We start from the raw sequence: 22,039 nt of genomic DNA on the forward strand, positions 1-22,039 counted from the left end.
GGTACAGATGAGCCCCACTTGCAACTTCTAGGGTGTTTGCAATCAATCCACACAAACTTTCTGAGTTTCTATTATGGGCTCAACAATGTTGAAGATTATGTTGAAGGGCACAGAGAAGGTTTGAGATCAATCCAACCCACAAAGTGTTTATAATCTAAAGGAGAGATACATGGAGAGATAATTGCCAGCCAGGGATTAAACACATGCCAAATAATGTATCTGAACTGTAATTGCTGGAAGAGCACAGAGAGTGAAAGGTGATTTCTCTCAGTGGTGATGAGGAAAGGCCCACCTGAGCAGGAGGAATCCGAGTTGGACTCTGAAACCTGAGTAGGGTTTGGATAAGCAGAGAAAAGGGATACAGACATTGCAGGTGTAAATAAGGATGTGTCAGCAGGAATTAGTACACATGAAGGAGAGTGACTCACTCTAGGAACAAGTTTGAAAATACACAGTGGGAGAAGAAAGCTTGCTTCCTGCCTCACTGAGGATATTGAAACAATAGAAGAAAACTCTGACAGTCTCCTACCACCATATCTGCATATCTACCAGCATCTATGCTCACACGCTGTCTTCTCACTTGTGACCACAGATTGATTATCCATGCTCCTATCTAAAGCCAAACATTTCATTACGCTTTAGGCCTTATTTTACCTCTCAAAAATAACATCCAGAAAGTCTCCCCTTCTCCCCTCCATCAATATTTCATTTTCTATTGGAAAATTCTACTGGTATACAAACAAGCTATTATTCATCCATCTTTTTAAAAATCTTCTATGGACCCCACACCCTTACTAGGTATGTAGTAAAATCTTCTATGGACCCCCTTACCCTTACCGTCCCATTTCTTCACTCTCCTTTGCAACAAAACTCCTCAACATCATCAGTCATACTCATTGACTCCAATTCTTCTCTGATTTTTTTGTTAAACCTACTGCAATCAGTCTTTTGCCTCCACCAGTCCACCAAAGCTACTCTAATCAAGATCACTAATGACACTCATATTGTAAAATCCAAAGGTCAATTCTTAGTCATCACAGTACTGGAGTTAGCAGCAGCATTTCAAAAGGTTGATCCCTCCCTCTTCCATTATATACTTTCTTTATTTGGCTTCCAGGACTCCTGACTCTTGGCTTTCCTCCCACTTCACCAGTTGCAGCTTTTCTATCTCCTTTGCTGGTTCTTCCTCCTTTCCCCAAACTATTAATGTGAGAGTGACCCATGGTTAAATCTTTGATCCTCTTCTCTTCCCCCTTGGTAGATGTAACTCACTTGGTGATCTTATACAGTCTCATGACTTTAAATGTCATCTATATGCTTACAACTCCCAAATTTACATCTCCAGCCCAACCCTTCACCCAGAACTTTAGACTTATATATTCAACTGCTTACTTGAGATTGCCACTGGAAATGTCCCAGAAATTTCTCAAACACAAAATGTCCAAAATTAAACACCCACTCTCCACCCTCAAACCAGCTCTATACATATCCTTCCCTATTTAATTATGGTAACTCCATCCTTCCAGTTACTTAGGCCAAAAGCCTTGGAGTCTTCCTTGATTCCTTTCTTTCTCTCACATTCTACATCCAGTCCATCAGCAAATCCTGCTGGTGCTACCTTCACCCCCACATCAATTGTTACTACCTTAGTCTGATCGCCATCATCTTCTACGTGGATTGTGGATTACTGCAATAGCTTCCTAATAGCCCTTCTGCCTTCTACCCTCACTTTTCTACAGCCTATTCACAATACTGTAACCACAATGATCTTTTCAAAGTCAGATAGGGCTGTAATATGCACTCCTCCGTGCAAAACCCTTCAATGGCTTCCCTTGTCAATCAGAGGAAAAGCTGAAGTCTTTAAAATTATCTATAAGGGCCTATCTGAGGTACACCAGCCCCATTACCTCTGGGGCCTCATTCCCAGCATTCTTGCCCTTTCTCAAGCTGCTTCAGCTCCCATGGCTTTTCTCTTTTTCTCTCCCTGGAATATTCTATCTCCAGTTATCTGTTTAGCTAACTTCCTCATTTCCTTCAAGTTGTTGCTTAAAAATCATTTTCTGTAGCATACCCACTTTGGAAAACAGTTTGGCAGTATCTTATAAATTGAAATATATGCTTATTACATGACTGAACATTTCCACTACTGGATATCTACACAAGAGAAATAAAGACTTATATATGAATATTCATAGCGGCTTTATTCATAATAGCCAATCACTGGACACAATCCATATATTCATCAACAGGTGAATGGATAAACAAATTGCATTATATTCATACAACAGAATACTATTCAGCAATAACAAGCAATGAACTACTGACAAAAACGACATGGATGATCCTCAAAATCATTATGCTAAGTGAAAAAAGCCAAACATGAGAATCTATACTGTATGATTCCATTTATATGAAATTCTAGAATAGACAAAACTAAACTATAGTCAGAAATCAGATCAATGGCTTCTTGCAGGCAGAGGTATGAGAGAATTGGTATCACGGGGACATATGGCAACTTTTTCGGGTGATGAAAATGTTTTAAATCTTGATTGTGTGGTGGTTATTGCATGGATGTATGTATTTATTCAAATTCATCAAACTATACACTTAGTAAAGTTGATTTAAACAGAAAGATGAAAAGAAAAACAGATATGATAAAGGAAGTGGCAATGCAAACAGCCAAGTGCAAAGGGTGAGCAAGGAGCTCAGCACAGAGACCACCCATCTGGGATGTTTTCATTGTCTCAGGTCAGCCTTGAGAGCTATTAATGTTCTAAAGGTAAAACCTAGGAACAAATCTTCCTCCATTAGTCACTCTCATGTTTATTTACTTCCCTTTCCATCCCATCTCTGCCAAAAAAAAAACAAAAAGTGGGAAGGATCATATGGTAGATAGATTCTAACATGGCTGTCCATGATCCCATGTTCATGCTTTTCTGTAATCCTCTCCCCTTGAGTATGGGCAGGATGTGTAACTTGCTTCTACCCAATAGCATATGGCAAAGGTGATGGAATGTCACATTTGTGACTATGTTAAGTTTTAAGTCTCTGTCTTGCTAGCAGCCTTGCTCTAGAGCCTCTCCTTGCTGACTTGATGAAGTAAGTGGCCATGGGGAGAAAGCCTACCTGACAAGGAAAAGCAGGTGGCTTCAAGGAACTATGGGCAGCCTGTAGCCAACATCCCGCAAGAAGCTGGAACCCTTAGTCCTACCACCACAAGGAAATGAATTCTGCCAAGAACCCACATGAGCTCAAAAGCAGATCCTTCCCCAGTCAAGCCTCCAGATGAGAATTCAGCCTGGCCAATACCTTGGTTGTAGCCCAGTGAAACCCTAAGCAGAGAACTCAGCTAAGCTGTGCCTGGATTACTGGCCCACATAAACAGTGAGATAATAAATATGCACATATGCTTTTAAAATCACTTTCTAAATGTGGCCTCCCCTGACCACTTTTTAAATATGCAACCTGCCCTCCACTCTTATGTTTTTCTTTTTTTTTCCCCAAGAGGACTTACCACTTTCCAACAGACTACATATTTATTTATTTATAAAGTTTATTGTTCATTGTCTGTCTCCTCATGCCAGAATATAAATTCCATGAGGGTAGGAATGTTTCTCTATTTTGTTGATTTACATTCCAACCACTTCCACCTAGCACACAGTAGGTGCTCAAAAAGTATTTTTAAATGAATGAGGCTTCATGCTTATGTTTAAACTAGGATCAATCTATTTGTATTCTCAGCAGAAACAGGGCAAAGCTAATGACCATCTGTCACACACAGAGACTTCAAGTACCTAACATCTATTAGGTTACGTCTGACCCTGTGCTTCCCCAAAGTGAAAATTCCAATTCCATTGCCCTCTTCTCATAAGCCTCATTTTCTAATTTTTATTTTGGTTTGAGTATTTTCCAATTTCCTCTGAATTTCTGGAGCTTCAGGCCAGACTCAGCACAAGTCTGACAGGGCAGTGCACAGGGATAAGGACAGCCTGGTGTCTATTACATTCCACGTGGCAGTTTGCACCTGTTTCACAAGTAAAAATGAGGTCAATGCCACCTTTTACTGCAGATACATCAATGAGACAACGCCTTCTTCCTGCCACAATCTCAGCGAAAGCGACTATGAAAATGGGTATCCTTGACTAGAGATCTTTCTCTTTAGTCAAACCCTAACACAATGTAGAGTTATTCACTAAAAAACATCGTTTGCATTTGAAAGAGGGACTAACTTTAAATTCTAAAGAATGTGCCAAGGCCTTGCTATTAACCGAAGAATTTAGGCCATGGGGCCGCTGGGACACCAGGTACACTCCCTGAGGCTATTAATGGAAAAGCTGGTCCGCGAAAATGGGGACAAGACACCAACTTCATAGGGCTATTATGTGGTTGAGATTAAATATGTATAACATGCACAGCATAGTGCCCGGCACACAGTAAACACTAAATGGATTTCCTCCTCCACAGGGTTTAAATAGGAAGCGTTTAGCATTTCTTTTCCATGTGTATATGTGAAATTGGGGAAAGGAGAAAGGATATGTGACAAAGGACAGAAAGAGCCTAAGAGTGGGGAGAATCCTGATACCAGAAGTTTGGACAAGACCTGGATCTAGAAACCTCTCCTGGAGACAAGTAGCCTAGAAAGGACAGAGAAGTCCTCTGGCTGTTCTCCTCAGGACGATTTATTTTCCTCCATCTTATATCAAGACCCTTAGGCACTGATGACATACCCTGACACCTTGAAGAAGTAGGGGAAACAGGAGAGGAATGAGAGGAGGGAGAAAATAGGAAGTCAGCAGCTGAGGGCCAAAAGAAGGTAGAGAAAGCCTGAGGTGGAGTTCCAGTTCTATTTGACATCACCACCCTCTAGCTGGAGCAGTTCAAGCAAGCCCCTTTAGGTGGTCCTACATAACCAAGCTTTCCACAGCTAACAGAACCCCTATGGTTCTCACCCCCAGCTTCACAGAAGCTGGCAAAGATCAGTTATTATTATCCTGCCTCTGCCTCAGTCCTCTAAGGCTCTAAACGTTCTGGTAGCAAGCTCAGCTTCTTCACAATCCCACAGACTGGAAGGGGTCGGAGAGAAAGAACCAGACTTAGAAGAGAGACTGCTCCTCACCTCTAAGGGATCTGCTCCTCTGAGCCCCAGAGGTTCACTACCTTCATTTGATTTGTGTGCTGGGAAGACCCTAGGGTCCAGCTCTGGACTCAGGAGTTCCTGACTTTGGAGCAGAGTCATGACAACACACCTTATCATCAATTGAGTTGTCCTAGGTGGGCAGGACAAGGTTTATGTTTGCATTGAGTAGATACTCAGCCTAACTGGAGAGAATCTGGATAACAGGGAGGTCCATTAGAGAGTCTCTGAGAGGGAAAGACACTCATGCGGCCTCAGAGAGAAGCTCTGCAACCCATCAAGAAAAAGTGACCTGGAAGGACTTGCTTACTTCTGGCCCTCAGCCAGTGCCTGGACTCTCCTCTTGCAGCTCCGGGTCATGGCCTTCAGGATGGCAGCCTCCCTCCACTTGCCTGAGGGGCCTCGGAGGAGGGCTTCCTTCTCAAGCCTCCATGTGGGCTTTCTGAGACCCTGTGTGCATAAAAATGTGGCTTCTTGCCGTTCATGGCAGGGGGGACTTGCATGAGGTTGGGAGATGAAAAGCTGGCATTACAGGGCAGCCTGTGCCTTTCTTTGACTCCCAACCTCTTCAAGCCAAGTTTCCAAATAATAGGGATGGTAACTGCCCAGCGTAGCCCACAGTCCTTTCTAAAGTTACTTGGCAAAAAGCCACCTATTACTTAGCTCTCCACAGAACGGCATGTACCAAGTCGGATCAGTCTTTTGGTGTGTGGGTGGATTAGCTGCTACTTAATACGATAGGGTGGGCCCATTTCCAGTTTGCACCAGACCCCAAGCTGTGTCTTCTCCAAGTACAACACAGCCTCATTTCTCTGTGAAGTTGAACTTGCTTAGATGAGATGGCAAGGACCAGAGGAGGAAGCAATGCCAAAAAAAAAAGTTCACAGTGGCTTTTAGGAACATATAGATGAAGCTCCTGGGGAAGGGGCATGCAGGCTGAAGAACTAAATATTTTCTTTTGGCAGGAGGCACAGGGTACAGAATCATTTATCTGTGACTTACTCTAGCTCCTGCTTTACGTATTCTATTTTAGCCCAGGAGGGCAAAAGGGAAGAAAGTTTAAACTTCTGACAAGCATAGAAATTCCTTGATTTTGTTGAAGATCGAGGAAGTCACTGAAAGTGCCTGGAAAGGAAGCAAGACCTCCTGGATTCCAGTTTCAATTTGGCCATTAATTTGTCGTGTGACCTTAGGCAAGTCATTTACCCATTCTGGGCCTCAGTCTCATTATCTTTAAAATGAAAGGCGTACTCATTAGAGAAAGCTGAATGAATGGTATATAAGAACTCTCTATACTATTTTTGCAACTTTCCTATAAGTCTAAATTTATTTTAAAATAAAATGCTTTCTTAAAAAGTGAAAGGGATGGGGCCGGCCCAGTGGCGTAGCGGTAAGTTCACGCACTCTGCTTCGGCGGCCTAGGGTTCGAGGATTCGGATCCCAGGTGCAGACCTACACACCGCTTGCCAGGCCACACTGTGGTAGCATCTCGCATACAAAACATAGAGGGAGATTGGCACGGATGTTAGCCCAGGGACAATCTGTCTTCCTTACACACACACACACAAAAAGTGAAGGGGGTCTACAGACTGTCTCCAACACCCTCTGTGGCTCTAAACCATGATTCTACGTTCTTATTTGCCTCCTTCAGGTGAAATAAGTCTCTTTCCGGCTATCCACATAATATCAAAGCAGAATTTTGCCCACTCCTCCTACCACAGATAAGACGTTGAGTAGCCCTAGCACAAACCTATTTTCTGCTTTTAACGTATTTCACACCCTGGGCAAAAACTGAATTCTCCAAAAGCACATTAAAAACACTCCATCCATATTCACTTTGTTCCTGCAAACAAACAAATTCATCCAGTAAGGAAAAGCTGTTTCTGGCAGTCCAACCTTACAGAATCTCAGTTTTTCCCTAGCAACTGGGCTAATTATAACTCCAGCTACCTGGTAACAGCACTAGATTTTCCTGACACAGGCTGGTGGTTTTAAAGCCGTCTCAGCTCTGCGGGTGCCTCCCTTACTGAGAAGGCATCAGAGGAGCTGAGAGACAGGGAGAAGAGAAGCAACTCCCTACTTCAGGGTGAAAGTCCAAAGAGGCTGCAACATCATAGAACTCTGGAGCTGGGAGAGATGTCCAGCCCACCATTTTATACATAAGAACCAGAGGCCCAGAAAAAGTGACTTGTCTTAGCTAGGAACTTGGCAGTCTTCTTGATTGCTTTCCCTCAGTCTTCCCACCCCATCAATCACCAAGTCATACAGATATTTTACCTCCTAAATATTTCGCAGATCAGTTCCTTCCCCTCTATTCCTATTGCCAGGGCCCTCATTTAGGTCCTCATCATCTCTTGTCTGGCCTGTCTGTCCTCCTGCCTTATCTTCCTTGAGTCCATCATCCCCACCCACCAGAAGGATCTAGCCTGTTCCCTGCTGCTTAAAGCCTATCAATGGCTCCTTATCACCTCAGGATAAAGTCTACACTCTTTAAAACGGCACAAAAGATTGTGCCCTGCATAATCTTCAGCCTCATTCTATACCCAGTACTTAAGTTTAGCAACAGAAAATCACTTACAATTCTCCACACATCCCATATGGTTTCTTGTCTCTAGGTTTTTGCTTCTGGCAAGAGCCCTTTGTTTCCACCCCACCATCCACTGACTAACTAAAGCTTACTTCTCTTTGAAGACAAAACTCAGGGGTCATCTCCTCAAAGAATCCTTTGTAGATTTTCCTTCCATCTACTCTATCCAGTTGAGTTAGAGATGCCGTATGAGTTCCCTTATGCTTTGTGTGCATCTCTATTATTGCTTTTTCACCACATTCTATCACTTACGTTTTATTCATCTTTAAAGTCCCAACTTCCAGCATAATACTTGGCATATAGTAGGCACCCAATTACTATTTATTAATGGATGCGTGGATAAATCCAAAGCTCTCTATGACCTGTCCTCTGCTTACCTTTCCAGTCACATCTTACCACCACCACAAGTCCTCGATACCACTAGTTCAAGCCATACTGAACAGCTTGAAGTACTGCCAAGCACACAATGCTTTTCCATGTTTCGGTGCCCTTATATATACTTTTTCTTCTGCCTCAAATGCTCTTCCCCATTCTTTGTTGTGTTATTATCTTTTAAGATTCAATTCAAATGTCATATGCTTGGCAAGCCCTTTCCTGGTGGATTTTGCCATTCTCCTTAGTACTATAAAGCAAGTTACACATACTTCTTTGGTAGCCCTTATTATATCATTTTTATTTATTTGTTGATATCTTTCTCTACCAGCATCCAACACAGTAGCTCATATATAGTAGATAGTCAATAGACACTTGAATGAATGAATGATGTGTGCAAACATGAGTAAACGAATGGCCACGATGATAATACAAATGAGGGAAACATCTGAGACAGGAACTCAGAATGCTTACCCTTTCAAGTATATCATACTACTTCTATCAGTGTGTAAACCTGGATGTACTTAACTAATAGGAAGAAGACGTGGCTTTTAATAAGTTTATGCAGAATCATGTAGACATAGGTAAGGGGATAACTGAAAGTGGATTAGAATTAAATCAGGCTCCAGAATTTAGTTTTGATTTGTTCCCCAGTGGATGGAAGAAAAGGTTTTAAGTATTTAAAGGAAACAATTTCTTCTTCCCTTCTTCCTTATACATAACATAAAATTTACGATTTTAATCAATTTTTAAGTATATCGTTCGGTGGCATTAAGGTCATTCATATTGTTGTGCAAATGTCCATCTCCAGAACTTTTTCCCCAACTGATTGTGCCCATTAAACAATAACTCCCAATCACCCCCCTCCCCCCAGTACCTAGAAACCACCACTCTACTCTCTGTCTCTATGAATTTGACTGCCCAAGATACCTCACATAAGTGGAAACATATAATATTTGTCCTTTTGTGACTGGTTTACTTCACTTAGCATAATGTTCTCAAAGTTCATCCACGTTGTAACATGTGTCAGAATTTCCTTCCTTTTGAAGGCTACATAATATTCCATTGTACTATGTACCCCATTTTGTTTATCCATTCAGCTGTCAATGGACACTTAGGTTGCTTCTACCCTTTTGCTGTTATGAATAACGCTGCTATGAATGTATGTACAAAAATCTGTTCGAGTCCCTGCTTTCACTTCCTTTGGGTATATACCTAGAAGTGGAATTCCTGGATCATCTAATATTCTATGTTTAATTTCTTGAGGCATATCCATACTTTTTTCCACAGCAGCTATACCATTTCATATTTCCAATCAGCTATATACAGTGTTTCCAGTTTCTCCACATCCTGGCTACCATATGTTATTTTCTGGGTTGTTTTTTTTTTTAGCCATCCTAATAGGTCTGAAGTTTACATTTTTTAATTTTTTTTTTTTTTTGGTGAAGAAGACTGGCCCTGAGTGACCATCTGTGGCAATCTTCCTGTATTTTACATGTGGGTCACTGCCACAGCATGGCTTGATGTGTGTGTAGGTCTGTGCCCAGGATCCAAACCCACAAACTCCAGGCCACCAAAGCAGAGTGTGTGAACTTAACCACTATGCCACCAGGCCAGCCCCTAAAAAAATCTTTAACCAAGAACACAAATATTGGCTGCAACTATTTAATGAATAGAGTTTCTCTACTTTCTTCCTACTGCCACTCCCAAAAAGAAAAGGAAATGGACAAGCAGGGCTTCAAAGACCTCAGAAGGTGAGAATGAGGAGTTAGCACACATAGTGTGCACAGATATGAACACACACAGACTATGTTCATACCAGGCTTCCAGGGAACTGTGTAAAAATAGTTTGGCCAAAGTAGTTCTTACTTCTCTCTCTTTACTTATATTTCTCCCCTCTCTACTATACACATTTCTTAAAGTTCATGTAGGTAAAACATGTGGGGCCAGGTGAGGGTAACCTGAGCAGCTATCTAAACAAGATATCCAATTGTAAAAAAGCAGAGTCACCTCTGTTACATATAAGAAGAAACTATTCCACACCCCACCAGCAGCTGCTGCGGCCACTTTAGATAATAATCTGAGAAGGCGCATACTCTCTAGTATGTGTCTGCAGGCACACAGGACTGTAATAATCCTTTATAGTTATTTAGTATCTAACACATTAAAACATGCCTACCTATGGAGAGGAGGACAGGGCAGGAATTCGTGCCTCCACTTCAGGAGACTAAGGCCCAAAGAAGTTGAGACCAAGGCCAACGACATGCAGTAGGCAAAAGTAGATTCAGAATTCAGGTTTTCTGATTGAGTCCACAACTTGTGTCCCTACACTGTGATATCCCTCAAAGATGTTCGTCCTTCTGTAATAGCCTTCCATTGGCTCGAGGAGAGTTTCATACAGCCTGATGGAGTTCCTTGGGACCTCACTGAACTTTTGGGTGCTTCTTAGCACAGTAAGTCTGCACGTACAGTATTATTCATCATATTGCCCAAAGCCTAAAGAAATCAGGCTAGGACTAAAGAAAATTAACCAGTGAGCCAAAGGAATTTAATAAGGAGAGTAGATCTTAAAAGTTCCCATCAAAAGAAAGGAAATTTGTAACTATGTGTGGTGACAGATGTTAACTAGACTTATTGTGGTGATCTTTTCATAATATGCACATGTCAGATCATCATGCTGCATACTTGAAATGAATATAGTGTTATATGCCAATTATATCTCAATTTAAAAAAAGCTAGGTCTTAAAAATAAAAAAATAAAAAACAAGCTGAATTTAGAGCCAGATCAAACTACAGCACAAAGTATTAAACCAAGAAGATAAAAAATTTTGAATTATAACCAATCACAGTGATAATAATAATAATTTTTGTGAAAGCAAAGGACGTTGTACCATGACTAAATACAATATTTTATTTTTTAAAAAAGAAACTTAACAAATCCAGCCTTTCTTATTTATTCTCTTTGAAGAAACATTTGTGTTTGAGGGCGACAGTAGATTTGCTGCAATAGGAACACAGATTATATTATGTTATTTATACCTGGGCAAACTAAAATGGAGAATTGAGATAAATAGGACAAATGGCCCCAAATCCACTATTGAGGGGGAAAAAAAACTGATTTTGAATAAAAAAATCATCCAGATCAAATGTGTCCAGTAATTGGACTTACCTGGACAATTTTATCATCTCAGTTTGTCACAATAATGGCAAATATTTCTTGAGGGCTTACAATATGATAGGCATTGTGCTGATTTCAAGTAATTGGCTCACTGACTCCTCCCCCAGACCCTATAAAATAGGTGCTATTACCACACCCAGTTCAGCACAGAGAAACTACAGTATTTGCCCAAGTTAACACAGATAGCAAGTGGTAGAACCAAGATTCCATCTTAGGTCTCTCTGGTTCATCCTCTTAACTACTATACCCAATGATAGCAGAGTAGTAGAAATGATGAAAACTGCAAGTAAAGTCAGTAGGCTGTTCATCATGATTTTTAAAATCGAGTAGCAGAAATATGCTATGTATAAGCTTCAAAGTTTGCTCAGGAAAAGTGTTATCCAATCTGAAAGATGAGAAACCACACAGCTCAAAGAAGTCAGGTAGTTTAAGAACCATAAAAAGAATGGAACACAACTCTTTGAATTCCCATCTAAAGGACAGATCCACTTTAACCTTCTACCATCAAATATGTCATATTTAAACATTGACTCTATCTGGTCCAGGATGACAACATTCAGTTTCTCCTGGTGCTTTTGTTATTGGATCTAGCCCTGTCAGGTTTTAAATTCCATTTTTAGAATGGAACCTTAAATCTTTTTTAAAGCAGCCTTGGGTGATAATAAATTCACACAAGTTTGACAAGTGAGTAGTCATCATGGGGAAAAACACACAGTGAACGGTGGTTTTGTGTGCTGTTTGGGGACTGGGTGTTTACCACACAGCAGTGGATTTCATAAATTCCATGGTCAGGCGTATTTCTAATGGCGGCATCCTCAGCTATCATGAGAATATGCTGGATTAGATAATCAACAGCAACGAGGAAGTCAGCTAAGTTGCCACCCAGAAATTATTTACCAGAGCAGCTGCAGTCCAGAAATGCTAACAAGCCAGTCTCCCTAGGAGTGGGCCATACTCAGCTGTGGACCACTCAGCATTTTCTCACTTTACTTTGCTCCTGAATCAGGAGCTGTATGTTGTGCAATGGTTTTTCCTTTCCTTGCTTCACATGTTCAAAATTGTCTTCCCAAAAAACTGAACCTACAATTAATATTTGCTACCAAGAGGGGGCAGTGGTACTTAATCATACAGGTGTATGCCTCAGTTTATCTGTGCTGAGTGTAAGCAGCCTCCTCCTGTGTGTGTGTGTGTGTGTGTGTGTGTGTGTTTTAAATTACTTACAAATATTGAAGCTTAAAGGATAGTTTAACTTAAACGTCAACAGAAAAGTAGCCAATCTCACAGAACCAGTTTTTATGTATAATTTAATACTATTTTATTAACCCATTACTAGTATGAGTCCTAAGATTATTTCTGAGTTCTCTGAACAGCTTAAAAGACAGAAACTCTTAACTCCTTTTTTACTTACTTGCTTGAAGTTGGTACTTGTAGGTTTTCACATAACTCTGTCTTACAACTTCTCATACAATTAAACATCCTTGCAGCTTCCTTTACAATTAAGGATTATATCTGTTTTAGTCTCTCCCTCAATCAAGTCTTTAAAGGAAGACTTGCCACTTGGAAAGAGAAAGATTGAACCCTCTCTCCAGGCCTTTTCTCCTAAAGTTTCCCATACTGCCCTTCCCTGCAGCCATCATGGTGAAATGCTTGACTGTCTCTCACAAAGACGTAATTTTCACTCAAGTACAAATATCTCAACAAAAATCTGCCGTAGCAAAAATTCATAAGATGATAAAATAATTACTATTCACAATAGACCTGCATTACATATGTTTCATAAACAGTGTTTTTCTTTAAGAGAACCATGCATGCAGCACCCAGATTATTGCAGATTCTAACTTAGTTGGATGTGATTTAATGTTTTTACTATATTTAAAGAAGTATCCTTCCAAAACTAAAGAAAAATCAAGATAAGTTTGGTCACAGAACAGGGCTCTAAATACCCATCTGAACCACCTGACTTACCATCTGATGCATGGCATGTCACTCTCAAGGTCTCTTCACCAACATTGCTGCTAATTAATCATTCTAACCTGGTGGAATCACAATGTGACTAAAAAGGATGAACGTTAAGACACATTCATGGGAATATCTCAGGGTGATATTAAAAGAGCTAAACCTCTTCCTCATTTTTAAATATCATACTATCACTACTAGTAGGCATGTAACTACTATCCCCTCATATATGTATGAAGCTGTGAGGTTTACAACGTGTTTTGATATAAGACTTCTTATTCAGTCTTTATGGCTGCCATTTATCCATACTCTCAACAAAGAATTTCAGTGCCGGTGGTGCTGTGTGTTATTTTTAATGCCAGTTCTACAGGGGCTAGAACAGGCTGAGAGAGGTTAAGTAACTCGCCTAGGTCCCTTAGTTGTCCAGGGCTCCTGATGTGGTCGTTTTCTAATCATTTGCCATTCCATCAAAATGGAACTGCCGTGGTTTCTATTAATCCCTCATCTCTACGTAGTGTGATAAACTAATTTCAACTGTGATGTTAATGATTGAAAATGGCTTTGCGTGTTATGCTTCCAAAATATAATAAGAGCATTTTAACCTAAGCCTTTAGTGTTCCCCAAATAATCATAGCCAAATGGGATGAGTAATGTGACAGGTGGACTGAACAAAGATTTGGTGAGAAGGGAAAGGAGGGGACACAGTAGCTTGAGACCTCTCAAATCATATGATGCCAGTAGCTGCCTGACTCCTCTGCACTTAAGACTAGGAAGAGATAGGGCCATGTCTACTCCCTGTATGGGACTAATGACAATAGTAGTCTAACAAAAGGGTTGTCACCTCTGCATATGACAATGTCCTGTGACTGCCCCCAGGCTCCTTAATCACACTTCTCCAGGACAGCAATGGTGTCCTCTCACACCCCACCCAAAGCATTCCCTGAAGACTATCTCCTTAGCCAGTGCAGAGCAGAGGGTGAGACCAGATGATTCAAGCAGTCAGTTGATTCAAGCTAAAAATATCCTTTCTCTCAAGTTGTCTAAGAAATTGTCCTTCCTTCTGCCTTGCTTTGGAAACAGTTAATGAGGAAATGCTCCTCCCTCTGCGTAGTGAACAAATTCATTCACTATTCCTACCCTGAGGCAAATACTGTCACTCATCCTGCCCCTCTCTCCATCTCTCTGAGTTACCAACCCTCACTAGGCAATATCCTCCTTGACCCCTGGCGACCCCACTGAGGCACACTCACTATATAGCCACATACAAGAGGAAAGGTCATTCTGGACCAATTTCAGGAAAATTCCAGTTAAAATATGGAAATTCAAGAAAGAAAGAAAATAGGGCTAAATCTCCCAGACTTAGCTGTCCACATTACTTGAATTTACCAAACACTCATTTGGGTTTCATAGACACCAGTTACTCCTCTGAAACAAGATATTATTTAGTAGCCTGTAATGCTTCCCAAGCTTCTCAACAGGACAGAGCACACATAGACAATGATAATCTTTGTATAGTCTTCTGGTGTAAACAGCTGGAGATTGAGAATCTCTGATAAAATCAGAGGCAACCAGCTCCAGGTCACTCAGGCTACATCAGAGCTTGTGCAGACACTAAGAAGGCTAAGGAAATCAATATTGTGGTAATCAGTTAGGCAGCTTAATCCTCATAAGCCATAGCCTAATGTCCTCTTACCAAGGTGCTGTCTCGCCCCACCCCCAACTAAGCCAATCTCCTCCATCTTCCTTCCCCACCCCAACCACTCACCCATCAAGCAAGACAGCCCTTCCTTTCAGGGAAGCTGCCATTCCCCCTCCCATCCCGCCTCAGGCCAGCTCCTATTCCATCAGTACCCTTTTCTTCATTCTAAGGTGAACTATGCCTAAGACTGAAATGCCTAAATTCTGTCCTAAAAGCTGATCTGCATAATCATCTTCAAAAGCAAACAAAAATCTCTCAAGGAACAGAAATGTCCTCAGCCCCTGCCCTTGTCTCCAGAGCATCCCTCTCCATCCCCATTGAGCCAGAGCTAGAAGGGGCACTTCTCTAGCGGAACACGTGATCTGGAAACTACTTGCTCCAGAGACATCTCTGGGGCTTGTGTAAAAATGCAAAATTTGAAGCTCCCAGTTACTAAATCAGAATCCCTGTGGGTGAGGCATGGAATCTACATTTTAAACCAGCTCCCAAGGTGATTGTTCTGTTCAGTTCCACACCAGAGTTGGAGAGCCTCTGATTTAATCCAGCTTCCTCTCTCTACTGAGAAGGAAAGTAGAAAACAGGCACAAAAGAGGTGAAATGGGTTGTCCAAGGTCACACAGCATTAAGGTGACTAGACCGGGCCTGGAACCCGCCTCCCTGGCTAATTAGCAGAGCAGAGCTAGCAAAAGCCTGGAATATCGATGACTCCGGTGGGTCTGCCACCAGCCCGCGCCAGTGATGAGTCCATAGCCCCTGCACTCACCCGCTTGTAGATGTCCTCCCGGCTGGCCTCATACTTCTGCTGCATGCGCTCCTCCAGGAAGTAGATGCGCAGCTTGAGGCTGAAGTTCTCCTTCTTCAGGTCATTGAGGTGCTGGGACAGAGTGCGATATCCATTAGACATGGTGGGCAACCCATGGGGAGGAGCATGCCCAGTCGCACCCTCACCCCAGGAACTTGGTGCAGCTGCACGGCGACATGAAGCGAGCCGGCTGGGACGCTGCTGAGGCTACTGCGACATGGCCCTGACGGCTGGCGCTCTCTCGGGGACTTGGGACTGGGCTCACTGTTCTGGGTGCTGGAGCACAGCGCACTTTCCTTTTTTACCTCCGGGAGATATTTGCGGAATCCCTGACAGAGGAACATGCTGCGTGAACTCAGACACAAGTGGTGTAACCTGACTCCAAGCCAGGACTCGGCTGTCACCCTCCCAGAGCCTCCCAGGTCCAACTGCAGGCAGTTAACAGATTCTCAGAAAAAAGAGAGGACTGATCCCGAGAAGCTTCCAGGAAATAGGGAATGGAGTAATTCAAGGTGATGGGGAGGTTGCAAAAAAGAGAAGGAAATGAAGGGGGTGGGGGATGTGAATGGGTATTTAAGTTCCTGGTGGCAGATTTGCACAATAAAATCCAAAGAAGGGTGGCCAGAAGAAAGAAATAAGTTGTTATAGGAAAGAGCACATGTGTACAAAATGGTGACCACATGTCAAATAGCCCCTCTCTGTCAGGCGCAAATCTTAAAGAACTACTAACCGCAGGGGTCTCTAATTTCCTTTGAGGATTCAGACGCTCCCCTCTAATCAGTTCCTTCCCCATTTTCCTCCCTGGAATTTTCAGTCCCTGAGGCAGTAAAATAAATAGGTTTTATTACCAAGCACCTCCCCTCATACACACTACAGCCACCCCTAAAAGAAAGAGTGAATCTTAGAGTTCAGTAGAATCTTTGCAAACTCTGTTTACCAGTCACACAAGCTCACAAAGAGGCAGGGTCACAGGCTCCTCTCCGCAAGGGATGAGGGAAAGAGAGAGGGAGGCGTCAGCCTGGAGCCCAGAGATTTCAGCCAGTCACTGGTTCTTAACTCCGGCACCTGCCAAGTGGAGCCGGGCACTCATCACCAGATCCTGCTCCGAAAGCAATTTAAGACTCTTGAATGACAGGTGCAACATTAGCAGGAAGTATTATTTATACCACACCACACGGGACATTGAAGGTGACTGGGAGACAACCCCACAGCACAGACACCAAACACAGGTTCTCGGCTGGAATAATACTAGGTTCAAAAAAAATTAACATTAACATCTAATGTAAGGGAGACTAAAAACTTTACACTTAATTCCCAAGTACTCAATTATTCCTCCCCAATTCTTCTGCTCTCCCTTCATCTAATTCTTTCTTAACTCTACATAATAATTCCAATCACTATCTCCTGAGGTAGTATGGTGGGTTTGAGAAATATAAAGATGAAGACAGTCCCAACCCTCAAAGAGCTAAGTGGCTACACACACATAGGTATGTGTTTTACACTACAATCCTCCAAGCTTGTGTTATTCAACTTTTTACATTTTATACTGCAATCCAGTACACACACATACACAGACACACATAACTGAAGTGGAAGTTTCACAAAGTGATATTACCATCACCATGGTGATACACTTAGATATCATCCATTCCATTTCTCTTTCTGTGAGTGACCCACTGAATTGATTTCATGACCCACTAATAAGCTTCATCCTAAAGTTTGAAAAAAACTGAATCTATGGGAATCCAGAATAAAAAGTGCTTAATTCTTACTGGGATGATGAGAGAAAGCTTCACCTGGAGTTGAACTTGCACTTTGCTTTGACAGATAGAAAAAGTTGAATGAATAAAGTGGCCCCAGGAGAGCAGAATTAGAAATGGGCATTCTCTCAAATGGATTTGGATTAAAGTAAGGCGACACGTTTCTTACCCTAGACCATGACTTAAGACAAAATATTCCTCATTTAAAAGAAAAATCTACATGTTGTCGACGAAAATAATCCATAACCAATCTATAAATGAAAATTTGGGTGAGTTTATTCTGAGCTAAAATGTGAGGACCATGGCCCGGGGCCTTTCTTCCCCAAGGAAGAAAGGGCACCTAAGAAGTGGGGTGCACAGAGTGGTTATATACCCCCAGAGAGGATGTTTCACATATGATTGAAATGTCCCTTTTACAATAGTTGCGAGACTGCTCTGTCGGCACAGCGATTGATGGACACAGCAGGTAGGTCTGCTGTCTCGGTGAACACAGCAGGGTGGCAGGTCTGTTGTCTCAAGCTGGGTGGTCACAGGTGAGCTGGGTGGTCAAAGGTGAGCACAGCAATCAGTTCCTGGCCTAAGGAAAGATGCTTATCCTTAAGGAAATGCCAATGTGGGGGGAAGTTGTACCTTTATCTCAAGGGCCTTTGTTCTTGCCGTAGTAAATGTTTAAAGCTGATATACAAGGCACGCTCAATGGCCATGGTCAGGCCCTTTTGGACAAAACAAAGTCAGGCCGAATTAGGTTTACACCGGATGGCTTCCTCATATACTCCAATATATCCTATTGCTTGCCATTTCTATTTGTCAATGCTTAAAATTCATTTAGCTATTTTCATTAAATCTGTGCTCTGAGAATAAATTATTTTCATTTAGGCTTAGAGACAGGAAGAGAAAAGTCTAAAGTAAAACTCAGAAGATCCTTTTCTGGTCCCAGTTCTGTTACTAAATAGCTGAATGACCTTGGAAGTGCACTGCTCTGGAGGCCTAACTGCTCTCATTTATAAAACGAAGTGGTTGGAAACTAGGTGAGTTTTAAGGCTCTTTTCTTGGTCTAAGCTCCTAGAGGAATAACCTAGTTATTATCACCTCCATTTTGCACAAGGGGAACCAGGCTGCCAGAGTCTAGATTAGTATTTAATCACGCTTTTGATGTCTACTTGGATTCCTTCATAATATAATTTATTAAAACTTTTATGGAAAGTAAAATTGCATATGAATGCAGGGTATTCTCATCCAACCTACATATCTTTTTCTACACATTAATGCCTATTTTTTCTTGTGCCCAGCGATTCCCTGTTCTCTTATCTCTGTGGCCTCTTTTCTCTGTTTTTTTGCCAGTTCCTTCAAGCAGGTGCTTAAACGATGGTTAGTCGTTAGCTTTCTGATTTTTTCTCTTCACACTTTCTCCCTTAGAGATTTTATCCACTTTTCGGGCTATCACTCTTGCCTCCCGAACAAGCCCCAAGTCTCCAACTGAGTCCCCTCACCCAAGATCTAGCTCTACACATCCAAACGTTTGCTAGATAGTTCAACTGGAATGTCCCATTCTCACAACAAACCACATAGCGAAACCTTTGCAACAGTCTCTATCGTGACTGTCAGAATTCACTCCAGCCGTCTTTTCTCTGTATTACAGCTAAAGTAAAGTTTTCAAAACTGAAATCTCATCCTGTTGTCTCCCTTACTTAAAACCCTTCACAGGCATCTCATCACTCTTAGTAAAAGGAAAACCCCTCACATCCCCTCAATACACCCTGGTTCTTTTTCAAGGCCTAGTTGGAATCCCATGCAAAGACATCCCTGCTTCCTCCGCCTAGAAAGACTCCTTCCTCTTTTGAACTCCTAAGGCAAATATTAACATTTGACAAGCGTTCACATGCTGCCTCATGATACTGCTTTTTATTGTCTTGAAAGGTTATTTACACCTTTTAGAGCTACTTTTCATGTTAAAGCTTACATTAACTTTTCATGTGTTTACATCTCTCCAACTAGTCTGGAAGTTGCCCAAGGAAAGAGTCAATGACTTATGTATCTTTCTATCCTCCTTCAGCTCCCACAACAACCAAGACCTCTCCAATAACATCTATCACCCATGCAGTTTACAGTCACCTCAACCAGACTAGAGTGTTTTGAGGGCTGGCAAGCCATATTCTGTGTCTTTGTATTCTCATTGCATAGTATGGAAGAAGCACTCTCCAAATATGTGTTGAATTAATGAATAGATAAGTATCTCATAAATATTTTACTTTTTGCTGATTTGATTTGTTAAATATGGGTTAGCTTGCTTATATTATTGTTATAACTTTCCAATAATACAGAAAGATTTGTTTTAATAGCTCCAAAGAAACTACATTTGCTAGAATGGTTACTGTAGAAAAATGATTTTTGTTCACTTAAACTTCTAAGTTTATAGGCCCATCTTGACCTTTTTCCTGAACTCCAATCTATATCTGACTTCCTGGTAGAAATCTCCCCTTGATTATAGACATCTCATACTCGTGATACCTGAAATGGAACTCCTGCTGATCTCTCCCATAAGGCCTAAGGCCCTACATAATCGGGAGCTCTCTCATTGCCCTCTCTTTTACTTTCTTCCTACTACTCTCCCTTACACACTCTGCTGTAGCCACAGTTTCTCCTTGCTATTTCTCAAAAACAGCAAGCACCTCCCTCCTCAGAGCCTTTGAGCTTGTTGATCCTTCTGTATGGTACGCTTTCTCTAGATATTTAAAACTGGAACTCACCCTATGCTCAGTCAGCACTCCAATCTCCCTTAATTGTTTTTTTTATTCTATAGTACTATCACCTTCCAAAATATTATGTTGACTTATTTGTCTTGCTTCTTGTCTGTCTCTCCCCACTAGCCTGTAAACTCCATGAGAAAGCCAGGAGTTTTGCCTGTTGTGTTCACTGCTACATCATCAGTACCAAGAATCGTACCTGGTACATAACAGGTGCTCAATAAATATTTGTTAAATAAAAGAATTGAGGAATAATTAACCTGTTAACTTGGAACTCACTGGGTTTAATTCTAATAGAACCCAATCTGTATACAAAATTATGCAGCTGTTCTAGGAGGAAGAGCATATCTAGAGGCATTCCTCTTTAAAAAAAAGATTATTTTATAAGTAAAATAAATCATTCTAACAGACTAATTTTTATACTCAATGCAGAATCTGAACTTTGTATAAAAGTTCTGAACAAATGGGAAATAATATACAACAAATTACAACCAAAGAACACTACGAACTGTACAAATAGTAAAAACTATAGAAATTAGGAAAGAGAGGCTGTCAGGGAAGTTTCCACAGAGAACTGGTGTTTAGCTCCCTTAAAAGATGAATCAAGTTTGGGTAGGCTAAGGGGAGGACACGGGGACATCTGGGCAGGTGGGACTTGAGCAAAGGTGCAGAGAGCTGACTGGATGGAAACAAACGGCACATACTGTCCTGTAATGGGGAACAGAGATGATGGGAGTGATGAACCATTTTAGGGAAATCTTGAGTGTCAGGGTGAGGAGCCTGAGTTTGTTCCTCTAGGCAGATCCTGGCCCTCAATTTGGACAAAGAGTGAGGAGAAAGGCCGCAGGGGAGGGCCAGGAACTGCTTACTAAGAAGACTGTTTGGTTTGTTTTTTGCTTATGTTTTGTTTTACTCGTTTGGTTTTTATAGCTTTAACAAACAAATATGCACATACTGGGCTGCACACTAGACCTTCTGGGGGCAGCTCCCATGCCTATATGTTTTGACAGGCTCTGTATTGCTTAGGAAACAAAGAAACACTGAAGGTTCTTGAGCAAGGCACAGGGTTTCCGTCTTTGTTCTTTTTTATATAGTACATCCAAAATCTTTACTCTTCTCTCAAAATATTTTTCCAAATGTTAATAGCTCTCCCCTGCTCTTTCCTTAATTTCTTTTTCCCACCACTTCTTAATGTATTAGTCTAGACTGGAAATAAGACTTTAATAAGGACTCAATCAATGCCAACAATAGTAGGAGGATTACAACCCAGCTGTTGTATGTCATGCCCCATTAACATAACCAACTGTAAAGTCAGCTTTCAAAAAATCTCAGCTTCACATTTGCTTAACATATTCAGACCCCCCCCAGAGAGCTCTTATAATGAAATGCTTGAAAACATAATAATCTCTTACCATTCTCTCAAGAATAAAGTTCCACTCCACTAAAAATGATTAATCATCTTAATTGACACATTCTTTTCAAGTATAATAAAACTTCTGCAACGTGAGCTCTACTAATTTGATATCTGTGATAATTCATACCTTTACAGTTCATGAAAATAAAAATATCCTTAAACAACTTAATATGGTAAACTTAATAAATAATAGTGAATAGTGAATAGAGAATAGTGTTTTAAGTAACCTTGACACTGTACTGTTCATTTACAAATAGGCAATAAATATTATCGCCATTATGCATGTCATCTAGATGGGGCAGTGCAGCACTGTGGAGAGAGCAAAAGCTTTTGAACTAAGGAGACCTAGGTATTTGCCGATTGTGTAACTTTGGGAAAATTACTTAATAGTAA

General features: G+C 41.3%; 1 protein-coding gene across 30 annotated transcripts in view; it reads right to left on the reverse strand.

The window, feature by feature from the left end:
- Window positions 1-22,039, reverse strand: part of PDE4DIP (phosphodiesterase 4D interacting protein) — a 177,002-nt gene that overhangs the window by 121,537 nt on the left and 33,426 nt on the right. For 21 of the 30 annotated variants that reach the window (XR_011439270.1, XM_070268424.1, XM_070268427.1 and 18 more), the window contains exon 4: window positions 15,690-15,800. Coding sequence is in view for 29 of the 30 variants with exons in the window: in XM_070268424.1 (XP_070124525.1) it covers window positions 15,690-15,800 (111 nt within the window). In the remaining variant the exon portion in view is untranslated. Of the gene's footprint in view, window positions 1-15,689; window positions 16,060-22,039 lie in introns of those variants that run through there. The other 9 variants (XM_070268441.1, XM_070268435.1, XM_070268438.1 and 6 more) reach the window with 1 other exon arrangement.

The sequence above is a fragment of the Equus caballus genome, chromosome 5 (assembly GCF_041296265.1).
Source record: "Equus caballus isolate H_3958 breed thoroughbred chromosome 5, TB-T2T, whole genome shotgun sequence".
Lineage (NCBI taxonomy): Eukaryota > Metazoa > Chordata > Mammalia > Perissodactyla > Equidae > Equus > Equus caballus.